At 49.9% G+C, this 27,056-nt stretch overlaps 1 protein-coding gene across 2 annotated transcripts in view; it reads right to left on the minus strand.

The window, feature by feature from the left end:
- Lrp5 (LDL receptor related protein 5) overlaps positions 1 to 27,056 on the minus strand; it is a 103,388-nt gene that overhangs the window by 29,361 nt on the left and 46,971 nt on the right. For both annotated transcript variants that reach the window (NM_001106321.2, XM_063286724.1), the window contains 7 exon segments: positions 336 to 659; positions 2,401 to 2,585; positions 4,080 to 4,306; positions 9,233 to 9,522; positions 11,614 to 11,830; positions 17,690 to 17,861; positions 19,494 to 19,890. In NM_001106321.2, the coding sequence (NP_001099791.2) occupies positions 336 to 659; positions 2,401 to 2,585; positions 4,080 to 4,306; positions 9,233 to 9,522; positions 11,614 to 11,830; positions 17,690 to 17,861; positions 19,494 to 19,890 (1,812 nt within the window).

Here is a 27,056-nt window from a genome sequence, read left to right on the forward strand (position 1 = left end):
ACACACCTCAGGTTCTATGACTGAGAAACGGTTGTCACCATGGGAAACGCTTAGGACAGTGCTGGCAGTACACTGAGATGTCCCCGTCCCACAGCTCCTAAGTAATTTCTACGTCTAAAGAACCTCCCACAGAACCAACTAGCTAAGGGGCTCTGCCCTCACCTCGTCTGGTCACCAGGCAATACCATGAAGCCTGTGCAGTGCATGACCGCCCAACCATCCAATGTACAAGAAGCTCTCTCAACCCAACTCAAGAAGCTCTCTTCCACCACAGCCCACAGTGGGGGCTGAGGGGCTGAGGCCTGGTGCATGCAGAGGGGAATCAAGGCACTTACGGCTGCAGTTGCGGCTGCTGGGGTCCAGCGTGTAGTGGGAAGCACAGCCGCAGCGGTGGCCTCCAGGGATGGCGAGGCACAGCTGCCCACACTGGCCATTGCTGTGCACGCAGTCGTTGAGGCCATCCTGACGGGAGGAGTGAAACACCAGGATGTCCATGACGAAGTCCAGGTGACCCTGGATGAGGGTACGGTTCCGCCCGCTGGTCTTGTCGGCCCGTTCAATGCTATGCAGGTTCCAGTCGGTCCAGTAGATGTAATCGCTATATTGAGTCAGGCCAAAGGGGTAGGGCAGATCATCAGCTATCACCATGCGCTCCTGACCTGTGCGGGGACACAGCACACCAATGAGCTGAGGGAGCGTCTGGGAGAGTCAGTCAACCTTGATTTACAGGACTCTCAGCCAAGCGCTTCATGAAGCTGACCGGTTGCCTACCTATGTGGCAAGCCCACCCAGTGTCCTCAGGGAGAAACCTATACATCAGCCAAAAGACACTCAGAGGAGAGCTTTCAGTAGATAGTATCTTCGTTTGCTTATTCCAACGGTGTTTCAAGTCTGCAGCCTAGGAAGACCTAGAAGACTACCTGTGTAGTCTCGCTGGCCTCAAACCCATGATGATCCTCTTGCCTCGCCTCCCAACTGCTGGGATTCCAGGCATGAGCCAGCATGCCTAAATCCATCTTCTCTATTCAGTACACAGGCCATTTATACCTGAGCCCACAGTCACATGACTGTAACATCCCTGTGGAGACTTGGAGCAATGGAAAAGAACAAATGTCTGGGCTGGAGAGAAGGCTCAACAGTTAAGAGCACTGACTGCTCTTCCAGAGGTCCTGAGTTTGATTCCCAGCAACCACATGGTGGCTCACAACCATTTGTAATGGGATCTGATGCCCTCTTCTGGTGTGTCTGAAGACAGTGACAGTGACCTTATATAAATAAAAATAAATAAATCTTAAAAAAAAAAAAAAGAACAGATGTCTGAGATCTTGCAGGTAAGGCCCGGCCCCTCTGAGAACAGACGACAGAGAGTGGACTGTGCAAACCGGTCTTCCTTTGCGACCTGTTGACCAGGGCTCAGCACATAATGCACCCAGCATACAACAGGCGTGAGGCCCGTGTCAGGGAGAGACAGGGTACAGGCCTGGCAGAGCCCAGTGGGACAGCATAACGTCCTAGGCAAGGAAGGAGCCTAGAGGATCTCAGAGCTTCTGGACGAGGCACGGGTCCAGTCCTGCACATCTACACTTTACAGCCTGTGAGTGCAAGCCCATGTCTCCTTATGTGTTCTAATCATGGCACATAGGGTACCAATAAAAACAAGCTTGTGATATGAGAACATGTTTGTCTTATATGGGGGTGTCACGAAAAAAGCAGAAAATTGTATATAACTAAACTAAAGTTTCAAAAATAGCTCTCCATCCATCCATCTGTCCATCTGTCCATCCGGCCGGCCATCCATCCATCCATCCGGTTTCATGTATCCTAAACTGAATTCAAATTCCTCATGTATCTAAGGATGACTTTGACGTTCTGACCCTCCAGCCTGCATCTCCTGAGTGCTGGGCTTACAGCCTACACCACCACGCTTAGTTTGTGTGCTGGGGATTGAAGCCATGAGCTTTATGCATGGTGGGCAAGCATTCTACCAGCTGATCCACAGCCCAATCAAAAAACTATTTCTACAAAGTAAAAACATATACAGAAATCCCCAAATTTTTAAAATATTATGTATTTAAAGCTTAGTTTTTAAATACAGAGGTTAGAAAGGGGTCTGGTTACAGAAGGAATTTGTGCTACTAGTTTGGTGGAGACCAAATCTGGCCCTCGGGAGTTCTAAAGTGGCCTTGCTGGGTGATCTCAAGCAAGCCCTACTACATACCTAGCCTCAGTTTCCCCACCAAGGAAAAGCACTACCATGTGGTAGAGAGTGAAATACCAGTCCTGGCTCAGGGTTCGACTAGGACCTGGAACTCAGAAAGCCTCTCCCAACACTACAGTAAGGGTGCCAGGGCTAGATGGAGATATGTGCCCACACCCCATCCTCGAGGCCACCAGTCTCACCCAGCATGTTGGAGGACTCAATCATGTTGGTGTCCAGGTCAGTCCAGTACAGTCGCTGGTCGGCGTAATCAATGGTGAGGTCATTGGCCCGGCCCACCTTGTCTACCAGTGTCATACAATTGGTCCCATCCATGAAGGCCCGCACGATCCTTGGCTTGCCTCCCCACTCGGTCCAGTAGATGTAGCTGGAAGGTACCAGTAAAGCGGAGAGGGGCAGGGCTTAGTTAAATCCTGACTTAACACAGACTGTAGGGCAGAGAGGAACCACCACCTCCTAGACCTAACCCTCTTGCCCTGCGGGAAGCTGGTCAGTGACAGCCCCCAAGTAAGTAAGAAGGAGCCGGATCTCAGGTAAGCTTCTGCCACACTGCTGACTCTCCCCAGGAGATGAGAAGAACCCATGTGTAGCCAAACAGGACATGCAGAAAAGCCATCAGACAAGATTGCCAAAGCAGGCAACATCCTAACTAAGCCAGCTGAGTGCTGGTGTGCCCTGTGGATCGAGAGAGATGTGGGCAAATACAGATGGATAGTCCCTGCTCTCAACAGTGAAAAACTGACCGGCACTAAGGTAGCCCAGAAGGGGCCCCTCCTCCTCTTCCTCTGCACATCTAAAAAGAATGCTCACACCCTCATTTTAAGGTTTGGAAGCACCTGAACCTTTCTCTTCCTCCTGCCAACCTGAGCTCAAAGCATCAGTTCCAGGCAGGGTTCAGTTGTTCCCATGGCAACATGGATGCTCTACAGAGTGAGTATGAGCCCTGCACCTAAAAGGGACCATACTTGGCCCTCCAGGCTCAGCTCCCAAGGTGGGCCTCCTTCTTAGGTTGATCTTAGGCCAAGGCCCAGGGGCTTGTAAACCAACATTTCTGACACTCTGTTGGTTTTGGATTCAGGATACATCCAAGTGCCCTCAGCCATCTATGAAGGATTATCTGGTCACCATTACAGAAAGGAGGTCTGAGATAGCATCAGTCGGGTCAAGGTGATCTAACTAGCCACAGGACTTTAGTTGCTCTGAACTGTGTGTGTGTGTGTGTGTGTGTGTGTGTGTGTGTGTGTGTGTGTGTACACGCGCGAGCGCGCGTGCGCGCGCATGTTGTGTGTCCATCCAGAGGTTAGCACTGAGTATCTTCCTTGTCGATTTTTCCATCATATTTTGAGATAGGCCTCTCACTGAGCCTGGAGCTTGACAATTTGACTAGACAGGTTAGCCAGCAAACCTGAGAATCTGCCTGTCCCTGGTTCACCAATGTTTGTGTTACAAGCGACATTGTCTCTGCCTTTTTACATTAGTTCTGGTGATCCCACTCAGATCCTCAGTATATATGGCAAGCACTTTACCACAGAGCCACCTCCCTAATTTCCTGAGACTGTGTATAAAATCAGACACCAAGATACTAGCCCTAGAGACATTTCAGACAGCAGTTATGAAAGCAGCCAGGATTCCATACCTGACAGCAGCACCAATGCTAGCCTCAGTTTCCCCTCTAAGAATGAGAAAGATAATCTTCTAGGGTCCTGCCAGCCCTGCACCTTTGAGTCTACTGGCAAGCAGCCCAGCCTGGCAGTTAGCACTAAGCGCTTGGTCACCAGTTAGCACCAGTCACACCACGTCAGAGGCTCTGTGAACAGATGGGAGGGGCCTGGATCATACGACAGACAAAAGCAGTCCTTACCCTTTAGTAGGATCCAGAGCCAGCGACCTGGGGTTGTCAAGGTCTCTCCACACCAGCACCTGCCGGAACTGCCCATCCAGTCGGGCCACCTCAATCCTGTTGGTCCCCGTGTCAGCCCAATAGAGGTTCTTGCCCATCCAATCCACGGCCATTCCTTCAGGGTAGTCGAGGCCAAACTCAATCACGTGCTCCACTGAGCTCCCATTCATGAAGGCTCGGCTGATAGTCTGAGAGGGTGCAGAAGAAAGAGAAGGGGCCGTGTTAGGTCCAATATCAACTGATGAGACAGAGCAGAGTCTCCAAACAGATAACTCTAACACAGGAAGATAGGACCTTTATAGAACGTTTGTGGACGTTTGTGTGTGCCCGTGTGTGTGATTTTCACACATATCACGAGTCTTAAAAACACCTGCAACACTTCCACCCAGTAATCACACCCAAATCTGGGAGCGAGTAAGACTGTCGGGGGCCGGAACGGAGAGGTGGTTCAGCAGGTAAGAGCAGGTGCTGCTCAGTCATGAGAACCAGAGCCCAGGGGCTACACCTACATCAGACAGCTCACGAACTCATGCAGATCTACCTCAGAGGGATCTGACACTCTCTCTGGCCTCTGAGAGCACTGAACATACATGTGCTCATATAGTCATGTGACTATACCCATACACAAATAAAATTCTGCGGGTGTGTACAGATATGGCAAAGAACTTTTCAAACAACCAGAAAATGCTCTAGGAACTGTTAACAATTAGGGAAGGGGGCGTTGGCTGGAGTGGACCGTGTTCAGTCCCCAATACCCAATACCATCTATAAGTCTAGTTAGGGAATCCAACACGCTCTTTTGACCTCCAAAGGCACTGCACACATCTGGTGCACATGCATACAAATAGGTAAAACATTCATACACACAAAACAAAAACATCTTTAAAAAGTAAAAAGCTGCCTGATGTGGCAGTCCACGCTGTTAACCCCAGCACAGGGAGGCAGAGGCAGAAGTCCAGCCTGGTCTACAAAGCAAGTTCTAAGACAGCGGGACTAAATAGGTAAACCCTGTCTCAAAAAGCCAAAACAAATAAGAATTAGGAAAGGACCAGACAGATGGCTCAGTGGTCAAGTGTTCCTGCTGCCATTGCAGAGGACCTAAACTGGGTTTCCAGAGCCCATAGCAGGCATCTCATAACTGCCCATAATTCCAGCTCCAGGGAATCTGACATCCTTTTCTGCTCTCCACAGATACCAGTGTATATAACACAGATAGGCATACATGAAAATAAATAAGTAAGTAACCACAAGAAATAAATAGTAACACAGATATAGGCAATCTTCTTTCTTGGCCACCTCCCCGTCCTACCCTCCTTTGTTGGAACAGGATAGTCCAGGCTGGTCTCAAACTCACCACAGTTCTCTTGCCTCAGACCCCCAGGCTAGAGTTACAGGCATGTACCACTATACCCAAAAAAGATGAGTTATAAAGAAAGGTAATTGAAGTGTGTTAGTCATCCCCTGCATCAGAGGGATCAGCTGACTTTTACAAAACAGACAGAGAGCACCTCAGCTTTCTCACACCTCCCAGAGGGAGCTGCTTTCCTCAGCCTGGTGGCACAAGAACAGCCACGGGCAATTCCTAAACACACAGACATCACTGTATTCCAAGAGAACCATTTACAGAATCAGCATGTTCCACGGGCCCCGTTTAGGAAACACATCCCCTCCCCCGCTCCCCATCCAGAACAATGACACCTACACTATGAGTGGAAACAGTCGTGAGGTAAACAGGCTGTGGCAATGCCAAGTCTCACCAAGCATTTCCCACAGCACTCTGCAAAAGCCTTGGGCACGTCACCTGGACCTACCAACACAGCCATTCACGTTTGCTTTTGAAACTGTGGGCACTGCACCTTTTGAGTCAGCACTCAAGAGTTCAGGGACATCTGGTCTACATAGCAAGTTCTAGGCCAGCTAGAGCGCCACAAAGAGATCCTGTCCCAAAACGTAAAAAACAGAGAAACAAACAAAAGGAGGTGTGCTAATATTTTATCAGCCTGAACTGAGCTATAATCAAAACTATAATTCCTTTCTCTCTCTGTCTCTGTCTCTGTGTGTATATATGCGTGTGCGTGTGTTTCCATGTATACATGCATGCACAGAGAGGCTCAAAGCTGATGTGTGGAGTCTTTTCTGATCATTCCCCCACCTTACTCATGGCACAGGGTCTCTTTAACTAAACCCTAAGTTGACCTATGCAACCAGTCCAGCTGACCAGGTTGCAACAGGGATCCCCTGCTGAGGTGACAATTTTGGTTCTTTTAAAAAAAAAATCACGAAAAATCCACCAAGATGAACTCTCAATCCTCATCTTCGATTGGTTTATATACAAGTGTGCAATTTCTAGGCTTGAAAGTAAAATGATGCTATCTGGTGCTGGATAGAGGAGCCTTATTTTTTATTATGGCAGCTTGCTATTTTTGTAACATGGTGATTTGGTTGAACACATTAAAGTACAGTAGTAACTGATCTCCCCCTCTTCCTGGATGAGTGAGGAGATGATTAAATGTTGATGTCAGCATCCATGAGCATATTCAGATGAGCTTCTGCTTCTGTTGAAAAGGATGCTGTGTTTGATTGTGGTCCGAAGCTTTGAAGCACTACTTGGCATCTCCTTCCTTGGAGGTCTCACTGTTTAAACATAACAGATTTGATAGCTTGTTGGTAAGGTGAGGTCCAGCTTGTCTCCACTAGGTCATCTTCATGTGAATCCGGTGGTTATACGGTTTTGTTCTAGGGATATTTCATTTTTTTAATAACGGTTTTAGCTGACATTCATGGAGAGAATGAATCCTTAGAACTGTGCCACTAGTGAAAGGAAATCCTGTCTAGAGTGTGTTTCTTTACAAAGCTGTGTCACACCATCCTTTGGGCCCTCTGCTGGAAAAGTAGAATCAAGTCTCAAATAATGCCTTTTAAATTGTATCCTCTAGTATTATAGATGTAGGACAGTACTGTATCATACCTCTGTGGATGTAAAATAGCTTGTACCTGCTTTATGATACGTAGTAGTGACCGTGCTTTATCAGAGCTGTTTTTAATGATGTTGCTCAGAATGTTTTCTTTCCAGATGATGATTGAGAAGCTAATTTAAAAAAAAATGGTGCCAGGTACCACAAGAGTAACAGAACTGTGCTGTTTTCTCGGGTTTTGTTTTTTTACTTTTTTTTTTTTTTTTAATGGAGTGTGCTGGATGTCTCTACAGTTTTGTTCAGATGACTGCAGAACCTGGAAAAGCTGTTGCTGCTGTTGATGCATAACACACTGCTATTATTGGTCTTTTTATATAAATATAAATATATATATACAGATATATAATTTGAATTTTTTGAAACTTTACCTGTGCTGTCAACTTTCGAAAAAAGTATCCCCGTTTACTGTGTTGAGTTGGCACTGTACAGAAATTAACAGCCATATTGGTCTAGAAATGTTGAACTTAAGTTTTTTCCATTTGTACAGGGGTAACACACTGTATTAAATATGTAAGGTCTTATATACGTGGGTTTGATTACAAAAACTAATAAAGTATTCTCTAAATAAAAAAAAAAGAGAGAAAAAAATGGACTCCCAAAAAAAAAAAATCACAGAAATATTATGTTTTCATTTTAATCATAGTGGGGCTGCTTCAGGCTGTCCACAGCGGCTGACTACGATTTGCCTCTTGCTCTAGCAGGGGCGTGATTTTGCCAGCTACAGATAATTTCTACATTGGAATTCTGGAAACTTTTTAAAGGGTATACAAATGCCGGGGCCCCGAGAGGCAGGGTGAGCTGGTGGCTATTATAAGCTGTGGTTTGTTAAGTAGTCACAAAGAAGAATAAACTAGATATTGGACCGAGGTCTAAACTGCGCTAAAGAATTTGATGTCCCTAAATCTAGTAATAACGTAGCCCCCTTTCCAGCCCCTGACTTTATTCAGGGATCTCTTTCCTCTCTTCTCTATCCTTCTTATCCTATTTAGTGTTAGGGGGATGAAAGGGTGGAAAGGGTAGAAGAAGGAAAAAACACAAGTGGCTGAAAACACTGCGGCCTTCCTCTGCCTTCAGAGGCTGGGACTCCAGGTGACGGCCATGCCCACCAGAAGATCCCAGCCCTAGTTCTCACACTCACTCTTTGACCACTAAAATATCTCCTTAGTCTCAATACTCTTTTAATTTTTAAAAAATATTTATTTTTATCTTATGTGCCTTGTTTTGCTTGCGTGTATGTCTGTGTGAGAGTGTCAGATGTTGGGAGTCACAGACAGTTGTGATCTGCCATGTAGTAGCTGGGAATTGAACCCTGATCCTCCAGAAGAGCAGTCAGTGTTCTCCATCACTGAGCCATCTCTCCAGTCCCCCACATACTCTAATAGTTTTAAGTTTAAAAAATGGAGCTGGGCAGTGGTGATACACATCCAGCACCCAGGAATCAGAGGCAGGCAGATCTCTGAGTACAAGGTCAGCCTGATCTACGAGCGAGTTCCAGGATAGCCAAGGTTAGACAGAGAAACCTCATTTCAGAAAAAAAGAAAAATTAAAAATGGTTTTAGATTGACTTTTATTTTATATTGGGGTGTTTTGTCTGGATGTCTGTGCATGTTTGTTTGTTTGTTTGTTTGTTTGTTTGTTTGTCTGTGCATGCAGTACCTGCTAAGGCCAGGAGGGCCCTGGATCCCTTGGAACTGGAGTTACAGACTGTCAGGAAACACATGTGAGTGCTGGAAATCAATGAACCTAGATCCTCTGGAAGAACAGCTCTTAGCCGCTGAGCCATCCCTTCAGCCCCGAATTTTTAAAAACATCTGATAAGTACCTGTGTGTGCCCCCAAGTACATTTAAGTGCACTGTGTGTATACAGTACCCACAAAAGCCAGAAGAGGAGAGAAGATCCCTTGGAGCTGGAGGTACAGGATATAGTGAGCCTCCTGACGTGAATGCTGGGAACTAAATTCAGACCTTCTGGAAGGGAAGGAAGCATTCTCTGAACCATACCTCTAGTCCTAATTCAATCGCTAGTTCTCAAAAAAGGAAAAAAAGAGAAAAAAAATCAGCTGTGGAGCGCTGAGCAGCCGCTCACGGGCAAGACCTCACTCAGAACGCTGCAGGCATCGTCAGCCTCACACTCGGTACCTTGAGGCTGACATCAGTCCAGTAGATGTGGTTGTTGGACACATCAAAGTCCAGTGCAGAGGCCTCCTTGACACCGGTGAGCGGGATGGCCACGTCATTGTTGTTAGTCTCCAGGGAGATCCTGTGGATGGTGGCTCTGCTGGTGAACACCAGGAAGGCTTCAGGGATTATACAGGTCTTCATGTCACTCAGCAGCTCCAGGCCTATGGGGCAACCGCACTTGGTGGCGTGTGGGGTGAAGAAGCACAGATGGCTGCACCCTCCATTTCCATCCGCACACGGGTTGGTTCCTGTGAGGCAAATACACAGCTCTGAATGACAGCAGTCTGTCAGTGGGGAGGAGCACCAGCTCACAGTTCTGTGTGGCTGTATTCCTGCCATCCACCGAAAGGGAACCTGGGAAGGAGGCCTGAAAGAAAGCCCGCATCAGGGCAGCCAAAGCCTTCTCTACTACGGTCAATTAGCAGTGACAATACAACAGGTCCTACCACTGCCAGGCCCTGGTCCCAGAGTATCACATCTGTTAATAGGAGACAGAAGGCTTCGAGGGACCATCATCTGCACAAGGGATGGCCCAGCCTGAGCTACATCTAGTCCATCAAGCAATGGTGCCATAACTCAACGACTAGCCAGCTGCTCCTCCTCAACGCCTAACCTATGACATGGACTCTTGCTGTTCCCTAATTCACTGACTCCCTTAGCAACCTATAAAACTCAGGTTTGCCATGGCCAGCCAATGGCATCTCTGTCTGCTTAGAGCACTCAGAAGGTATCATTCATTTCTTTGGGCCCGCCTGTTACCTCACTCTGCTTCCGAATTGCAGCTAGCAGCAACTTACTTGGCGCCTCAGGCAGGATTGCTTTGCTCATCTGCTGCCTAAAGGACGAAGGTGGGCCTGGCCTTCTGTGTCCTGTGTATGACAGGGGTACCTTCACAGGTGGCTGGTGAAATGAGACTGCCAGCCCTGCAGGTGGCCATGTGGCCTACCACAGTGACAGGAGACACTAAGCCACACCTATGGTCACCCATGCTGCCCCCCTGCTGGGCCTTTGTTCAGCTGTCTCTCTTCTGCCAGGCGCACTCTGCCTGATCCTGCAGATCCAAGCTCAACTCCCTGCCTCCTACTGGTCAAGCTGGGCACCTCAGTCACATTTACTGTGTGTGCATGTATACAATATGTATGAGTACATGTATTTGTACTCATGTGTATGTGTGTGTGTATTGGTATATATGGGTGTGTGTACATGTGTGTGTGTGCATATGAATGTAATCTTTATGGGTGTGCATGTGCCTGCATGCTTGTGTGCCTACATATGTGTGTATGTGTGACATGCATACACACATAAATGCACATGTTATGGCACATATGTGAAGGTAAGAGGACAACTTTTAGGAATTGGTGTCTTCTTCCACCGTGTGGGAACTGCACACTGAACTCGGCATATCAGACTTGGCTGTCAGCACCTCCACTCACTGAACCATCTCAGCAGCTCAAAGATTTGGTTGATTTTTTAGTTTGTTTTCTTGTTTCATTGTGTGTGTGTGTGTGTGTGTGTGTGTGTGTGTGTGTGTGTGTGTTATATCACATGTGTGTAAATGCTGGAGGTCAGAAGAGGACATTGAGGCCCCTGGAGCTGAAGTTACAGGTGGTTGGGTTGGGAGCAGAGCCTGGGTCCTCACTCTGAGCTCCTGAGCCACCTCTCCAGCCTGAGGCAGCTCTCTAACATCGCACCTACATCTGACTCTGCACAAGCGGCCCAAACCCTGCAGGCTCTTCTTGCATTTATTTACTAGGCACAGCCTGAGACATGTAGGCCTGGCCCAGGCATGGGAGCGGCAGATGGGAACAGTGCCCATGCTTTGTGGAGCCGTCCACGTAGAACTTATGGTCTGAGTGTAACTTACAGACCTGCGTTCCGGAGCCCTCAGAAAGTACACTCTTTCCATCCTGCCTTTCAGATAAAAAGTCTGTGTTTGAGAGTCACAGCCAGGCTCAGCCACAAAGGCAAGGCAGATGCAACAAGTCCCACATGTTCCTCACATGGCCTTCTCCCTCCATCCCCGGTGTTCATGGGGTGGAACTAGGCTTAACACACAGCTGGCCTTAGGCACTGAAGCTCTGACCAAATCCTGACATACAGCAAGAAGTCACAGTCAGCCACAGTCACTCCCAACACACTTGACCACTATCTAACCTTTATCCCTGGGCAACATGCCACCCCCATTCCCACCTATCTTTAGCCAGACATAGTCACCATTTCATGTCTTGTCCATTCTCAGAGTGGGATACCCTTCTAGACACCAAGCCCAGATCTGAACCTGTCACTTTCCTGGTACCAATTGGCCAAGCAGAGCTACGGCTCGGAGCTTCAGGACTCACCGACAACCTTGGCCACGTTCACTGCTTTGAGTCCCATCAGGTCGGGGAGTTGATCGATGATGACATCCCGGCTGGCCTTGACCTTGTGTACCCTCTCAATACTGCGTCGCTGCCAATCTGTCCAGTAGATGAAGTCCCCAAGCAGAGTGAACCCAAAAATGTGCGGGAGCTTGTCCTCTAGCAGGGTCTGCCGCTTTGTCCCGTCTATGTTGATCACCTGTGAGTTGGCAGAAACAGGAGATTGGATAGCAGAGGCTGCACCAACCAAGAACAACCTGGGGCCTGCCTCGGGCTTGTGCTGGCCCAGAGCCTCCACCTCATCAGCCCCTAACCAGGTGCCATGAAAAGCCAGGTGTTACTGAACAAATGACCCGTGCTTGGCTGATGGAGGGGAGGCTGCTCCTACAGCCTCTGTAGCCTTGGTGTGTACACTGTGAACAGGCAGAGTCCTCTCTCCCTGAGTGCTACTGAGGCATGTGTGGGGGTCTGGAGTGCCAATGAGGGGGACACAGAACAGTGTGAGCACTGTGAGAAGGCTTCCTGAGATCCATTAGCAATGTCTGCTAAGGCACTGGGGTGGGCATACAACACAGTTTCAAAGGGCGAGGTCAAAGCACAATCTGGGTAGGTTTGTCCCTTCTGGGCACCTCTAGTTAAAAATGGAGCCCCACAGGCCTGTGGTACTTTTTCCTTCCCTGTCCATGCTGGCACAAAGGCTATGCCGATGAAAACAAACATGTAGGCTGGGGGTGTGGCTCGGCTGGGACAGTGCACACCTGGCATGATCCCAAGCACCAAAGAGCATGGTTTGGTAGAGCATTTAGACGATCCTAGCACTCAGGAGGTGGAAGAAAGGTAAGGGGTCAAGATCACCCTTAGCTACACAGTCATTTCAGGACCAGCATAAGTGTTCTCATTTTGTTGGGATTTTGTTTTTTTTTTTTAATTTTTTAAAAATTTATTTTATGTATATGAGTACTCTATCTGCGTATATATCCCATGTGCCAGAAGAGGGCATCAGATCCCATTACAGATGGTTGTGAGCCACCATGCGGTTGCTGGGACTTGAACTCAGGACCTCTGGAAGAGCAGCCTGCTGAACCATCTCTCCAGCCCCTTGTTGTTTTTTAAAACCACAGGATGAGTGAGTGGGACTCTGGTGACCCATGAAGATCAGCTGTGGCAATGGCAGGGGAAAGGAAGAGAACCAGGTAATTACAATCAAGCCTTGGCTGACCTCTTGAGCAAGGCTTCTTGTTCATCAGGAGAACAGACGGCAGAAACTTCAAGGCAGGCCTAGCACTGAATGTTGAACCAACCACAATGGTTCACAGCAAGAGGTGAAACATAGCAGGGAAGACAGTGCAGTTCCGCTGCTGTCCACCAGGGGTCGCCCTCACCCTACCCCATGAGCCTTTAATGAGTGTCTTAGAATGAGTCCTTGCAACCCAAGGGCCTCAGTCTCCTCCTGATCAGAAGACCAAACTAATCAGTAGGTAATCCACACTAGAAATATAATAAAACAAAGGACCAAAGTTGGGCTCCAATCTAAAGCCATTCAGACAGAGTTGGAGGCCATCGGAGCTGCTGAGAACCAGGTAGGGGCAGGTGCTTGGGGAAGTGGGGGTGTGGGGGTGGGTGTCTCGGCTGGAGGCTGCAGCTAGGGCTGAGCTAGCTGGCTCAATGGAGTTAAGTGAGCAGCAGAGGGCAGTAAAAGACAGCTTCAGTTCACACAGCCCAGAGTCCATTCTTCTTTGTTTTGTTTTTCAAGACAGGGTTTCTCTGTGTAACCTTGGCCGCCCTGGAACTCCCTCTGTAGACCAGGCAGGCCTCAAACTCAGAGGTCTGCCTACCTCTGCCTCCTGAAGGCATGCACCACCACTTTCCTGCTGGAGTCTATCCTTACATCCCCATTATAAGACACACAGGTGGTGCACAGGCCAACAGCTATGGGTTAAGCATCTGAGGGAAGAGGTGAATCCCAGCATAAACCATTAGCACAGGGAGGGAACAGACAGGGATAAGCAGGGCTCCAGGTTACCTAGCAAGTCTAGTTCCTCAATACAGGTCAGGATTATTGGTGCTAGGAAGAAAATAATCTTCAGGTGAGGAAAGACAAGACAGTAGTTTTAACCTTCCAGAGGTCAGATCATCTCTGTCTCTCTCCCCCTCTGTCCCCGCACCCCCATATGTATAAGTGCATGTGCCATGGAGTGAGTATGAAAGTCAGAGGAGAATATGCAGGAATCATGTGGGTTCCAAGGCTTTGGACATAATTATCACAGGGTTGGTTAAAGCAACTTCATCTACTGAACCATCTTGCTAACCCCTGGTTCTGTTCATTTTTTCCTTCCTTTCTCCCTTCCTTCCTTCCTTCCTTCCTTCCTTCCTATCTTGCTTGAGATAGGATCTCACACAGCCAAGGCTGGCTTCAAGTTCCCCACTTCTGCTCCTCCTGCCTCTGCCTCCTAATGCTGGGATTGCAGGTGTACACCTCCATGTTTATGCCATGCTTTGGGTTGGAACCATGGGCCTCACGCACAACAGACAAGCATTCTACCACCTGAGCTACATCCCTAGCCCTATGGATAAAACTGAACTCTCCAAGCATGGTAAAGTGAGCTGCAGTAGGGAACACACTTTCCCTGGATCCACTCTAGAACAGTGAAAGAAGCCCACAGAGAAACCAGGGAAAGGGGTGGCGACACCAGGTGGCTCAGCCTTGGCTCCCACTCCTGGGCTGCCTTGCCCAGGTCCAGCCACACCCAGGGTAAGGACAAGACTGGATATGGACTAGCATAATGGCAGAGCTTCCCAGAAGGACTCCTCCCTATGACTGAGAGCCGCACCCCATGTCATCCTATTTAGTAAAGATTGCAGGCCCTCTTAGACCTGGATGAGAATGAGAATGACAACAAGCAGTTCTTACCTGCTCTAGCCTGTGTCTGTGTGTATGTGTCTGTCTGTCTGTACATGTGTCTGTCTGTCTGTGTGCATGCATATGTGTGTCTATGTGTGAGTGTGCATGTGTGTGTGAGTGTGCACATGTGTATGTGTGTGTCTGTGTGTGTTGTGCATGCTAAGGTACTAGGAAGTTGCATCCCCAGATCCCCTTTTCACACCCTGACTAGTTGCCACATCTGCACAATTAGCTCAGCTGGTCTCTGGCCTTCCCTAGACCCTTGAGCCTAAGGAGGGGCTGTCATTCAAATTTCCTGTGGGACCAATTCTGCAGCTGTCACCTTCCCTGGGGTCACATACTTCCAAGAATGCGCAAACCAAGCAGGAATGGGCTGGGTGTGGTGGGATTCAGAGAACATCTTACTCAAAAGGAGGGCACAGACCCAAGCAGAGTTCAACAAAGCCCAGACCCAGGGATGCTGGGACCAGACAATCCCAGAGATGGGATTTCTAGGATGGGGCAGCAGACTGCATGGGACAGAAAGCATGGTCAGCTTGGAGGCTGTCACGGTGGCTGTGACAGTGGCTGGTCTCAGGAGGACAGAGGCAGGCAGACTAGGGATTCTACTTGGATTGGTGCAGAAAGAAGAAAAACGCCTAATGTGAATCTATGGCTTACACACACACACACACGCACGCACGCACGCACGCACGCACGCACGCACGCACAGGGGCGGGGATGGTCACCAGCAAGCAGAGAATTTGAACTCTCACAGGCCTCCAACAGGATCATGAACTACTGAATCTGCTGTGAAGAGTTTAATGGCCTTTGGTAAGTCACACTATGATGTCACCTGACTTGCACTTCCTCTACCAGACATACACTCAAGAGAAGGAAGAAACTGTATTCAGACAAAAAATGTGTACATGAATATTGACAGGAATCTCATTCCTGACAGATGGACAAGAGCAAAGGACTGAGGAGACACTGCAAGGTGTGTCCCACACACAGGCACATGACTGGCTACAGAAGAGAAGGAAGTGTTTGTGCACGGGACAGCACAGAGCCTGGCTACAGTATGTTCCCAACAAAGCCAGACACAGAAGGCTATTATCACGAAGTAAACCCAGAAAACCAAGTCAGAGACAGAAAGGTGGAGAGTGTCCCCAGAGGCTGGGGACCAGAAGCATGGGGAGTGGCGATGACCTGGCATGGGGCTTGCACTCCAGATGAAGGTGTCCTGGAAGGGGACAGCAATGACTGTCACACTACACTGAACACACTACAGGCCACTCTGCTAGGAGCAGAGAGCAGCAGCTCTGTGGTCCAGCATTCCTGGTGCCATGTATCCCTGTCAGGCTCCCACTGGCAACAAGGGTACCAAGGACCAAGACCCCTTGGCTGCCCTGGTGGAACAAACTTGTTTCTGCTCACTGGTCCAGGAGACAGGTATTTTCAAGCTCATGAACAATGAAATGGTTTCTCTTGTGGACTATCAATAGGAAAGTCCATGATAAACAAGGCAGTTCCCTGGGTCCCCAGGAGAAGGACAGCTCCCCATTCTGACCCTGAGCTCATGTTCCCCCAGCACTGAGGACGCCCATTCCCAGGCAACAGTTTCAGACACAGCCTCATCTCTAGCTCCTTGGAAGCCACCCAGCTAGGACAGCCAGTGTCAGTGAAGTGTGCTGTCTCCTTCCAGAACACCTTCATCTGGAGAGCAAACCCCATGCCAAGTCATAGCCACTCCCCATGCTTCTGGTCCCCATATGGTCCAGGAACCATAAAAAGAGTCTTCAATGGAGGTCTCCACAATGTGGTACCCACAAACAAGGAGCAACAAGAAGTTACCAGAAAAAGCAGGAAGATGTCCACCCTTAGGAGGGGCACCAAGCAGGGTAAAAAAAAAAAAAAAAAGTGCTCATGATGCTGACTGGAGCACTGGGCACTGGGATCCCATCAAAAGTACGCAAGGGGCTCTGCGAAAGACACAAAGGCACTGACAGACAAGGCAGCTGCTCAGGGAAACTGGACAGTTAATTCCATCACGGAATGCTAGGATACAGCCACTGGCTGCAACCGTTTTACATCTTCAGCTGCATATTGGGTACCTGAGGGGCCAGCACTGTGGCTGTTTTGTTTTGAGACAGGGTCCTACTGTGTTGCCCAAGGAGACCTGGGATTCACCATGTAACTCAGCTGATGTCAAACTCATACCAATCCTCCTGCCTCCTGCTTCAAAGCCAGCAACAGACCTCCTTGAGGCCTCTCAGACTGTCAGAATGAGACATCAAAAACCATTTTTTAAAAAAAGGGAGTGCATATTTAATTTGATTTTTAAACTTTTTAAATTTCTCTGTGTGTGTGTGTGAGAGAGAGAGAGACAGACCAACAGACAGAGACAGACATGGTGGAAGTTGTGCATGTGCCACACAGCTCGTATGTAGAGGCTAAAACACACTCACAAGAGTTGATCCTCCTCTTCCAGCGTGTGGGTTCCAAGAGTAGAACTCATGGCAAATATGTTCCTCCACTGAACAGTTCCCACAAACCATTTTGGTTTTCTTTTTGAGATGGGGCTCTGTGTGTAGCGCTGGCTAGCCTAGAACTCACTATTTAGACCAGGCTGGCCTCAAACTCAGAGATCCATTTATCTCCCTCATCGTTCCATGTGCTAGAATTAAAGACATGTGCAACCACACCCCTTTCATTTGTTTCGGGGAGGGGTTATTGGGTGTTTTGGTTTTTGTTTCTTTGTTTCCTGAGACAATATCCTAATATCCTGGGTGCTCAAACTCACTATGCAGCCAAGGACCCCAAACTCCTGATCCTCCTGCCTCCACCTCCTGAGTGCTACCACACCCTGTGTGTGGTACTGGAGAATAAACCCAGGGCTCCTCCACACATGCTGGGTAAGCATGTACCAACTCTGCCCAAACTCCTCATAACCTCCTCGAGGACTCTATTTGCCCATACAGCAGGGCGCAGCCATCCACTGACGCCCATGGCAAACACATGGAATGGGCTGAAAGGTGTTCAGGCCTGGCCTCTGTATGAAACTTTGGGCTTCAGGACAACATTGAAGAATCCGGTCACATGAAGCCACTATACAGGGTGGCTTCGTATACTTCTATGCCCCTTCACGTACATCTGTGCCCCAGGGACCTCACTCACCTCAATTTTATCAGTTTTGGCATCCCCCCAGTACAGCTTGCCCTCCTGCAGGTCCAGGGCCAGTCCATTGGGCCACCCAAGGGAGGTGTTCACCAGGACATGCCGATCTCGCCCATCTAGGTTGGCACATTCGATTTTGGGGTTCTCTCCCCAGTCTGTCCAGTACATGAGGCTAGAGAAAAAGCAGACGGCCATGATAGTGTCTGTTCTGCCAACTCTGAGGGCCACACCTACCCTAGCCTGTTAGCCGACAGTTCACCAGGAGCATCTGAGCAGCCCCATAGCACAGGACAATGCTGGGCCCCCCAGGGGCTGCAGGCTCCGCTCCCACCCCATGGGGGAATTTTCAAAGTGACCCTGTAGATCATCTGGGGCACCCTTGTCCCTGACCTGTTTGCTAGAGTCCAGAGCATCAGGGAGGAGGGCAACAGGGAGCCTTCTAGAAACAGAAGGAAAGCTCCCATATACTCAGGATGTTGAACCCGAGGAAAAATCTGGAGGACGGCACAGGGCAGAAGTTTTAATTCAAGAAAATGCAGGCCACTCTGGGCTCAGGACAGAGCCTTGTCTCCTGCTACCTGTGACCTGCCTCTGGGTCCCCTCTGTATGAAACACTGCCTGGGACCTGGCCATCCCATTTCCCTGTATCCTCAGGCTCAGAAGTCACAGGCTGGGAGGGGCCTGACTCTGCTCCTACCTCATCTCACACACGAGACCTCTGTGGCCAGGGTGCTGTGGCCTCACTGAGTTCTGCTGGTGTAGCTGGGAGTAGTTTCTTAAGCTTCCTGACTCATCACCTGAGCTGACCACCAGACCCCCTGCTTCCTCACCCACAGCATCAAATGACCCCAGTGCTCCTTGTCACCACCCTCTTTGGGGACAACCCTGCACTTTGACAACTACCACAGAGCAAATTCTTCTGCCTATATTGGGCCCAAGGTCACTGAAGAGATACTGCAGCACAGAGCCTTCCCCCACACTCCAGATATTAACCGCTGCTCCCTGCTACCCACTCCTGGATCTCCACACATAACCCCTTCGACCCCTTTGGCTCACAGGGCCCCACAATGGGCTGTGCCAAAAGCCTGGGGCAGGGCCCATAGGCAGGCAGGATGCAGTGGAGGCATCAGCACCCGTGGGCGTCTGCAGCTCCTGCTGAGCTCCGTTCCTCGCTGCAACAGGGAACACACTTGGGCTTACAGAAGACTGTGGCCACGACTCCTGATCAGCCCTGTCCCGTAGACACAGGTTCACACCCTGCACTAAGTGCGGACTCTTTCCGATCCCACCCAGCGCCACCCCCAGAGTTCCACGGCACCCTCCCCGCTAGGGTCTGGTCAGTTAACCTTCTAGCTCGGGAGCCCTGCACACCACCAGGCACAGATGCTGGGGTCAGAGGCTCTATCTTAGCCATGTCTATGTGGCACCGATATGGGTTTCTGGGTACCCGAGCTTCTCAGCACATCTGCACAGCAGGCACTTAACTGCTGAGAGATCTCTCGAGCCCCATCCAGCTCTTTAGGGTTTGTTTTTATTGTGGCCCCTAAGATTCAGCTCCGTCCTTATTCTTGCTAAGCAGCAATGGAGTCAATCACCCAGCCCTCCAGTCTTTCTCACCACTGCCCCATGGCCTGTCCCTGAGCTCCTCCAAGTCCAGTCTAAGGACCAACTGCAGTCGCAGCACTGCAAGCTGACTGAGAAATAGTCTTTTTAGACCAGCCCTACTCACTGGCTCAGAACTCTGAATATCTCAGGGGCTGGGGAGCAAGGCCTGTCCCGAGCCCACCTGCAGTCTCAGCCTTACCCCATCACAGGGTGCAACACAATGGCTCGAGGTTCGTCCAGGTCCTCGGACACCAGGATCTTTCGGGAGGTGCCGTTGAGGCGAGTCACCTCAATTCTGTCAGTGCCTGTATCTGTCCAGTAGAGGTTCCGGGCGACCCAGTCCACGGCAATGCCATCGGGATCATTGATCTCGGTGTTCACAAGGGTCTGCGCACCTGAGCCATCCAGGTACGCCCTGCGGATAGCCCGCACCTCGTCATCTGTCCAGTACACGTAGCCCTCCAGTGGGTCATAGTCGATGGCGATGGCATGCCGAATGTCGCCCACTTGCAGCACTATGTCTGTGAAGTCAGGGGTGTCCAGAGAGATCCTTCTCAGGTCTGTCCTCCGGGCCAGCAGCAGCACTTCCTCAGCCCCTGTGGAGATACAAGCAGAGAGGTCAGAGGTCTAAGGCTGTGGCTGAGGTGAGCACAATAGCCTGGGCCTGCAGTGGGGCTACACAGGCATGTCTCAGCCAAGCCCGTAGACCACATCAGAGGCTGCAGGGGCTCTGCGAGGCTGACACTGTTTTCCTGTGTTACAGAAGATAACACCGAAGCACAGAGGCTAACCCGCTGGAAGCCCTCAAGCAGGCCATCTGGCTTCCACTGTGTGTGAGAGCCTCTGCCAGCACTCTTGTCCCTCTCCTGACCACGAGTCCACCTCTGCGAAAAATCCTGCTGGAAGCACGTGGCTCCAGACCCCACCGCCAGTCCTCCTCTCCTCCTCCATCCACTGGCCATTTCCCTGCCAGGAACAGACATCTGTGTCAAGTAAGTTCTGTCATGCACAGTGCTGGGATGGAGGGAGCCTAGATCTAAAGCTCAGAGCCTCCCCTGATGCATGCTCCACAAGCACTAACACAAAACCTAGGATCACTTGACACACCAGGTGACTGAGGCAGAGACCGAAAGCAAGAAAGCCAAGGGACCTGAGCCCAGACCAGACACTCAAGTTCCTTCTACAGTGGCCTAGACCCAGTGGGTCATTGTGGGCTCTGCAGAACAGTCCCACAGGAGATGAGCAAGGAATACACTTCCAATACATCTCAGAGCCTCTGTGAGTTGTCAAAAATCAGTGTGGCACAACATGAGGGCAGCATGGCTGCCATGACACTCTGGGGCTCAGTGCAGAGAGCCTTGGGCACCACAGCAGGCGTGTCCCCTCAGACATCCTTTCTAATAGGAGCTAAAGGCAACTCTAACCTCAGCTGCTTGCTGAAGCTCAGACTTTTACAACAAGGTTTGGGGGTCATGTGGCCTCTAGAGTCTCTTCTGGACCATCAGCACACCCCTCACATGTCCCAGTCCCCCGGGCCCAAGAGTCAATACTAAAAGGCCTGGCATCATAGTGTACACCTTTAATCCCAGCATTTGGGAGACAGAGGCAGGTGGATCTCTATGAGTGAGTGTGAGAGGCTTGTCAATAGTAACCAGGCCAGCTCTGCCACACTACCGGCATCTATCTATAGGTAGCTACTTTAGCCCAGGCCTAGACCAGCTATGGCTGAGGAAGAGGTGAAAAAAGCAGACTCAGGAGTCCCCTCTCACTCCGAGGGTGACACAGCAGAGACCATAAAGTGAACAAGACCAACAAAGAACCCACAATCTCAAAGGGTAGCCATGAAACAGATGCAGGGAGTAGGGAAGGGTGAGGAGAGGGGCTGTGGAAGGGTGAGGGCTACTCTCCGCAGTCACATGGAAGAGTCCAAGCTACACACAGACCCTAGCCCTCTAGGAGCTCAGTGGGCACAAGGCCCTCAAGTACATCCATCAATGGGGACTCTTCCTAGCCACCCTGAGAAGACTGTGAATTAAGTCTTGGTGACCACAGGAGTAATTCATTGCTAAGCTAAACCTGTGGCTGTCAAGCGACTCCATCATGAGCAGGCATCCTCTGGAACCCACTGTTGCACACCATTTTGAAGCATTTTTAGTTTCAAAAGAAAAATACAGAAGCCACATCGGGAACACTGAAACAGGGCCACAGCCCAGCCTTGTACACAAGATGTAACACAGGCTTCCAGGGCTCATGATAGAAGGCTCTGGCCAAATCCCGGGCCAGGAAGGGGCGGCTGCAGAGGGGTCTCCCATCAAATGTTTGCCAAGGCTGGTGGTGCCCATGGCTGATCTCTGAGAAGGAACTTTAAAAGTGAGGTCAGGGGTTGGGGATTTAGCTCAGTGGTAGAGCGCTTGCCTAGGAAGCGCAAGGCCCTGGGTTCGGTCCCCATCTCCGAAAAAAAAGAAAAAAGAAAAAAAAAAGTAAGGTCAGGGGCTGGAGAGACGGCTCAGCGGTTAAGAGCACTGGCTGCTCTTTCTAGAGGTCCTGAGTTCAAATCCCAGCAACCACATGGTGGCTCACAACTCTGTAATGAGATCTGATGGCCTCTTCTGGCATGCAGACATACATGCAAATAAAGCATTATAAATATTTTATTAAAAAAAAGTGAGGTCATAACTAGGCCTGGGGTCGTCCAGGGGAACAAGGCACAGTGCTGGCCATAAGGAGAAGAGGCCTGCGTACTGCTTGGTGCCTGCGGAGCCAGGAAATGACAGTTGTTTAAACATCAAGGGAGCAAACAGTTTAGAAACTAAAAGTTTGAGTAAATACTTGCTTTTTAAAGTTTATCTCTCTTTCTGTGTGTGTGTGTGTGTGTGTGTGTGTGTGTGTGTGTGTGTGTGTGTCTGTGTGTGTGTGTGCACGCACACATGTATATGCTGTGTACAGAGCAGAAAACAACTTGGGTTCCCAGGATCAAACTCAGGTGGCCAAGACTGGTGGCAAGGCCCTTTACCAAAAGTAAAACCTTCCCCTCTCCTGGAGCTCTGAGAGCCACTGAACCTAGCTGTGTGGACACCTGGCTTCTTTCTGTATTTCTCCCAGGAACACATAGGTAGGGCCAGGTGCCAGGCGCAGGGCACAGCCTTCACACCCTGAACCTGTGACTTCACCAAGATAACTTTATTCCTCCTTGATCTGGGGTTCAGAAGTCACAAGTCAAGGTGCGGCAGGGCCAACTCCCTCCCGGGGCTCTAAGGGAGGGTCTATCCTGCCTCCTTCAGTTCCTGGGATTACAGGAAATACTTGGCGTTCCTTGGTTCCTTGCCAAGCACTCTGATCCCTGCCTCCAACTTCACACAGTCAACTGCACTATGTGTCTCTCCGATCTTCCTCACAGGAGGACACTGCTCTGTGGACCCACAAAATCCACCAGGTCTCTGCTTCATTTGATTACCTCAAGAAAGGCATAGTGTCCAAACTGCACCTCATACACAAGATGCTGGGATAAGAGGTTTCAGAAAGAGGCTCAGGGCAATGCTGGAAGGAGGGAGGGTACTCCAAGCAGAAGGGACAGGTGGACAGTGACACAGTGGACAGTTCATACTGTCAAGTACATGCTGATCTCAGAGACTAGCAAGTTCACCATGGGGGGAGAGCCATCCCATAGGCCACATTCTGCTGAGGACCCGCCACACACAGGGCACTAAGCAGCTCCAAACCCAGCCTGTCCTTAAGAAAGCCACAAGCAAATAGCACGCTGTGTGTGCAGCAGGATTCCAACCACAGACGCAGACAGCAGGACAAACTGCCGCACTCACACAAAAGCCTGGAAGGAAACGAGCTTGAGGGGCTACAGGGTTGACCTGGGTTCTCTAATAAGGTTGGCAAATGTCTTTCATGAGGGACCAGGAAGAGGAAAAGAATCTAGTCACAGACAGCACTGAATCTAGAGGGCGTGGCTGCACACTCTCAGTCCCATTTAGAAACATTGACACCTGCAGGTCCCTTCATTCTACAAGTCACAGAACATAATTCTGATTTCCTCATTACCTGTGTAAAAAGGCATGTGTCATTCCGAGCCCTCAGGCTGTGCGGGACCTGCAGTGCGCACTGTGGCATGGCTGGGAGGGGTGCCCCACGTGAAAGAAGTATGCCTGGGGCCAGCGAGACAGTACAGGGCTAAGCGAGCAGAGACCAAAGCTGACCCCTGAACTCCACACGGTGCCATGGTACACACAGGCCCACAGGCACATAGAACAATAAAATAAAAAGTAGAGGCTGGAGAGAGGGCTCGGCGGTTATGAGTGTGGCTGGTACTGCACAGGACTTATGCTTAGTTCCCAGATCCCACGGTGATCACAATGATCGGGAACTCCATTGTCACCGCACACACAGGCACACATACGTGCAGGCAAACACTCAAACATATATCATTTTGTTTAATAAGAAAAGAAAGGAAGGGATCGGTGGGGAACAAAGGGGCGGGAGGACACAGTCAAGGACTATGAAAACAAGGGGTCTCTAGTGACTGACACCGTGACTGAGTGCTGGGAAAGTCTACTTGAGCCAGCTCAGGCATTCTGGACAGCAGGCTGGGACCCTCTCCTCCCTGAGCACAGCACAAAGCTTGCTTTTTAATCCAGAACAGCAAAAATCCAACACCTGATAGAAGAAACTGCGAACAGACTAGACATCCCATAATACACAAGGAGGAAGAGAGGAAGGAAGGGGTTCATTTTACATTTCAGAGGCCATTTGTGCCTACAGGTGTTTACACAGACAGAACACCAGGCTCTGGAGAAGTAATGATGCAGGAACATTCTTGAACTGTAAGAAATAACTTGTTTTACACACACACACACACACACACACACACACACACACACACACGGAAAAAGTGAAAATCATGCCAGCCAGATGGCTCAGTGGGTAAAGGTGCCTCCCACCAGGCCTATCTATCAGGCTGGAGAGATGGCTCAGTGGTTAAGAGCACTGGCTGCTCTGACAGAGGACCTGGGTTCGGTTCCAAGCACCCACATTGTGGCTCACAAACACCTAGAAGAGCTCCAGTTCCAGGGGATCTGACACCTTCTTCTGAGCTCTGAAAGCACCAGGCATGTACATGGTACATACACATGTAGGAAAACACTCATACACACACATAATACATTAATACATACATAATAATACATACATTTCTTTCCTAGTTTATATTGATGGTTTCCTTTCTGAGATAAACTTAACTTTTATGAGGTAAACATAAATTTTATGAGGAAAAAGACTTCTGAACTGGGGTCAGGTGTAAACTGGGAAGAGTTTCAGATGAGGAGGGACGTGACCAGGGTGCAAGGATTCTTTCCCTGGGGCCAGAACTGAGGACAGGTGACTTTGGCTCCTGGGGTCTCAGTATGGTGAGGGCAAGAACAGGGTGAAAGGCAGGATGGATCCAAAACTCCCATCCTACAAACGGGGCCCATGCTCATCAGTTTCCTTTGTCGGAGCCTGAGAGGTGGGTCTACTGGCAACCCACTGGACACCTGGGAACCGAAAAGCTAATCTCTCCACAGAAAATGTTTTTTTCCCCTACAACAAGAAAATAATCATCTCTCTTGGGGATATAGCAAATCCAATCAATACAAGAAAGAAGGCGGGTACCCTTGCCACCTCACAGTCATAGCAGACAGCCCAACCCTCCCACACAGTCTACCACAATCTCTACAGGGCCCAGCCTCTCTGTGAGGCTGCACGAAGCCTGGGAGGCATCCATGACCCTTGTGACTCTGCCCTGCCAACTCCTTTCTCATCAAGACAGAAAGCTGAGATCCAGCCCTTCTCTGTCCCCATGACTCCTGCCCCCTCTCCTCCTCAGCTACCGTCAGAACTCAGAACGTGGCCAGCTTCATGCTGTAAGGCCTGAGGCTGCGTGGGCAGCTCGGTGAGTGAGCAGGTCTCCATTCACTCTGCAGTCAGAAAGGCGGTAAACAGCCTGGCCCTGCGGCTTCCCGCTGGCAGGTGGCCAAAATCTCTTTGTTTTCTTAGCAATTGATTAAGTTTCTCCACTGCCCCCTTAGGGGGTAAGTGGTTAGACAAACGCCAAGAAGTACCTTGGCCTGGGAAACCCTGTCTAATGACCACAGGGTCACAGGCCCAAAGGAAGTGGCCAGAGCCACCATGGGCTCTGCTCATAGCCTGAGACCCAAGTGACTGCCTGAATGGCTCACCTCAAGCAGACCAACAAGCACACACAGGAAGGCTGAGCTCATGAGGAATGGCCCCACAGACACCAGGCCTGAGTTCTGGGATAAGAGCATAGCTCTCAACAAAGTCATTTGCTACCCAATACAGTGAAGTCAGAGCCCTTGCTCTTCCATTTCCATTCAGCCTCTCATCAGTTCCTTGCTTTCCCTCCCTACCATGACCAGCAGGCCGTGTGGGTACTCACACCAGCAGTACTGTCCAGTGGTCAGCATAAGCTCCAAGGAAAACAGGCCTGATGTCAGTGCCCAACTACATTCTCTACCGAACAGCCTTGAACAAGCTACTGGACCTGAAAATCGGGTGGAAACAGTTCCCACCAAGGTTCCAATCTCAGCCCCAACACAGACCCACAAACCCTGTGGCAACGAACAAGTCACAGGTGACACAGAAAGTATGGCCTTCCTGTTCAAACTAAGGGTTGGAGCAGAGGGCAGGGAGGCTCCAACCCAGCTGGTGAGGTCACTGCTGAAGGTTACACCTCACCATGCCATGCTCTTCACGGTCAGTTTGACAGGATTGGGAATCGCCTGGGAGACACATGGCCAGGTGTACTGTGAGGGTGTTTCTGGAGAGGCTTAGCCAAGGAGAAAAGGCCCACCCTGAATATGGCAGCACCATTCCATGGACTGTGGTCTCAAGATAGTAAACTAAGCTCCTGCAGCCGTCCATCCTGCCATGATGGACTGTGCCCTCCAGCTGGGATCCAGAATGAACCAAACCTCCTTTATGTTGCTTTTGTCCAGCATTCTGTCACAGTGACAGGAAAAGGTCTAGTACACACTGCCCTAGGCTCAAGGCTCAGTTCTGGGTCTAGAAACATAATTCTATACATGGCAGTCTGTGTGTGTGTGTGTGTGTGTGTGTGTGTGTGTGTGTATGATGTGGTGTGTGTGTGTGTGTGTGTGTGTGGTGTGTGTGTGTGTGATGTGTGGTGTGTGTGTGTGTGGTGTGGTGTGTGTGTTATGTGTTGTATGTGTGTTGTGTGTGTGTGTGTGTGATGTGTGGTGTGTGTATGTGATGTGTGTGTGTGTGTGATATGTGTTGTGTGTGTGTGGTGTGGTGTGTGTGTTATGTGTTGTGTGTGTGTTGTGTGTGTGTGATGTGGTGTGTGTGTGTGTGTGGTGTGTGTGTATGTGTGTGATGTGGTGTGTGTGTGTGTGGTGTGTGGTGTGTGTATGTATGATGTGTGGTGTGTGTATGTGATATGTTGTGTGTGTGTGTGATATGTGGTGTGTGTGTGTGGTGTGGTGTGTGTGTGTGTGTGTGTGTGTGTGTGTGTGTGTGTAGTAGGGATTCCTCTGGGCAGCTTAAAGGGCTCTACAGGACCCTACCAACTCATAACTGTTCTCCAAAGACAAAGGGGCCTGAGGTAAGTCCAGGGCCAGGCTGGAGCTGGAAGTGGGCTACAGGAGCCAGGGGAACATGAAGCAAGAGGTTGTCATGGCACGACTGTCGGTCTGTGGAAGACACCTCACGCTGTTCACCATAGCCAGAAAGCATCAAC

This window comes from Rattus norvegicus, chromosome 1 (assembly GCF_036323735.1).
Source record: "Rattus norvegicus strain BN/NHsdMcwi chromosome 1, GRCr8, whole genome shotgun sequence".
NCBI lineage: Eukaryota > Metazoa > Chordata > Mammalia > Rodentia > Muridae > Rattus > Rattus norvegicus.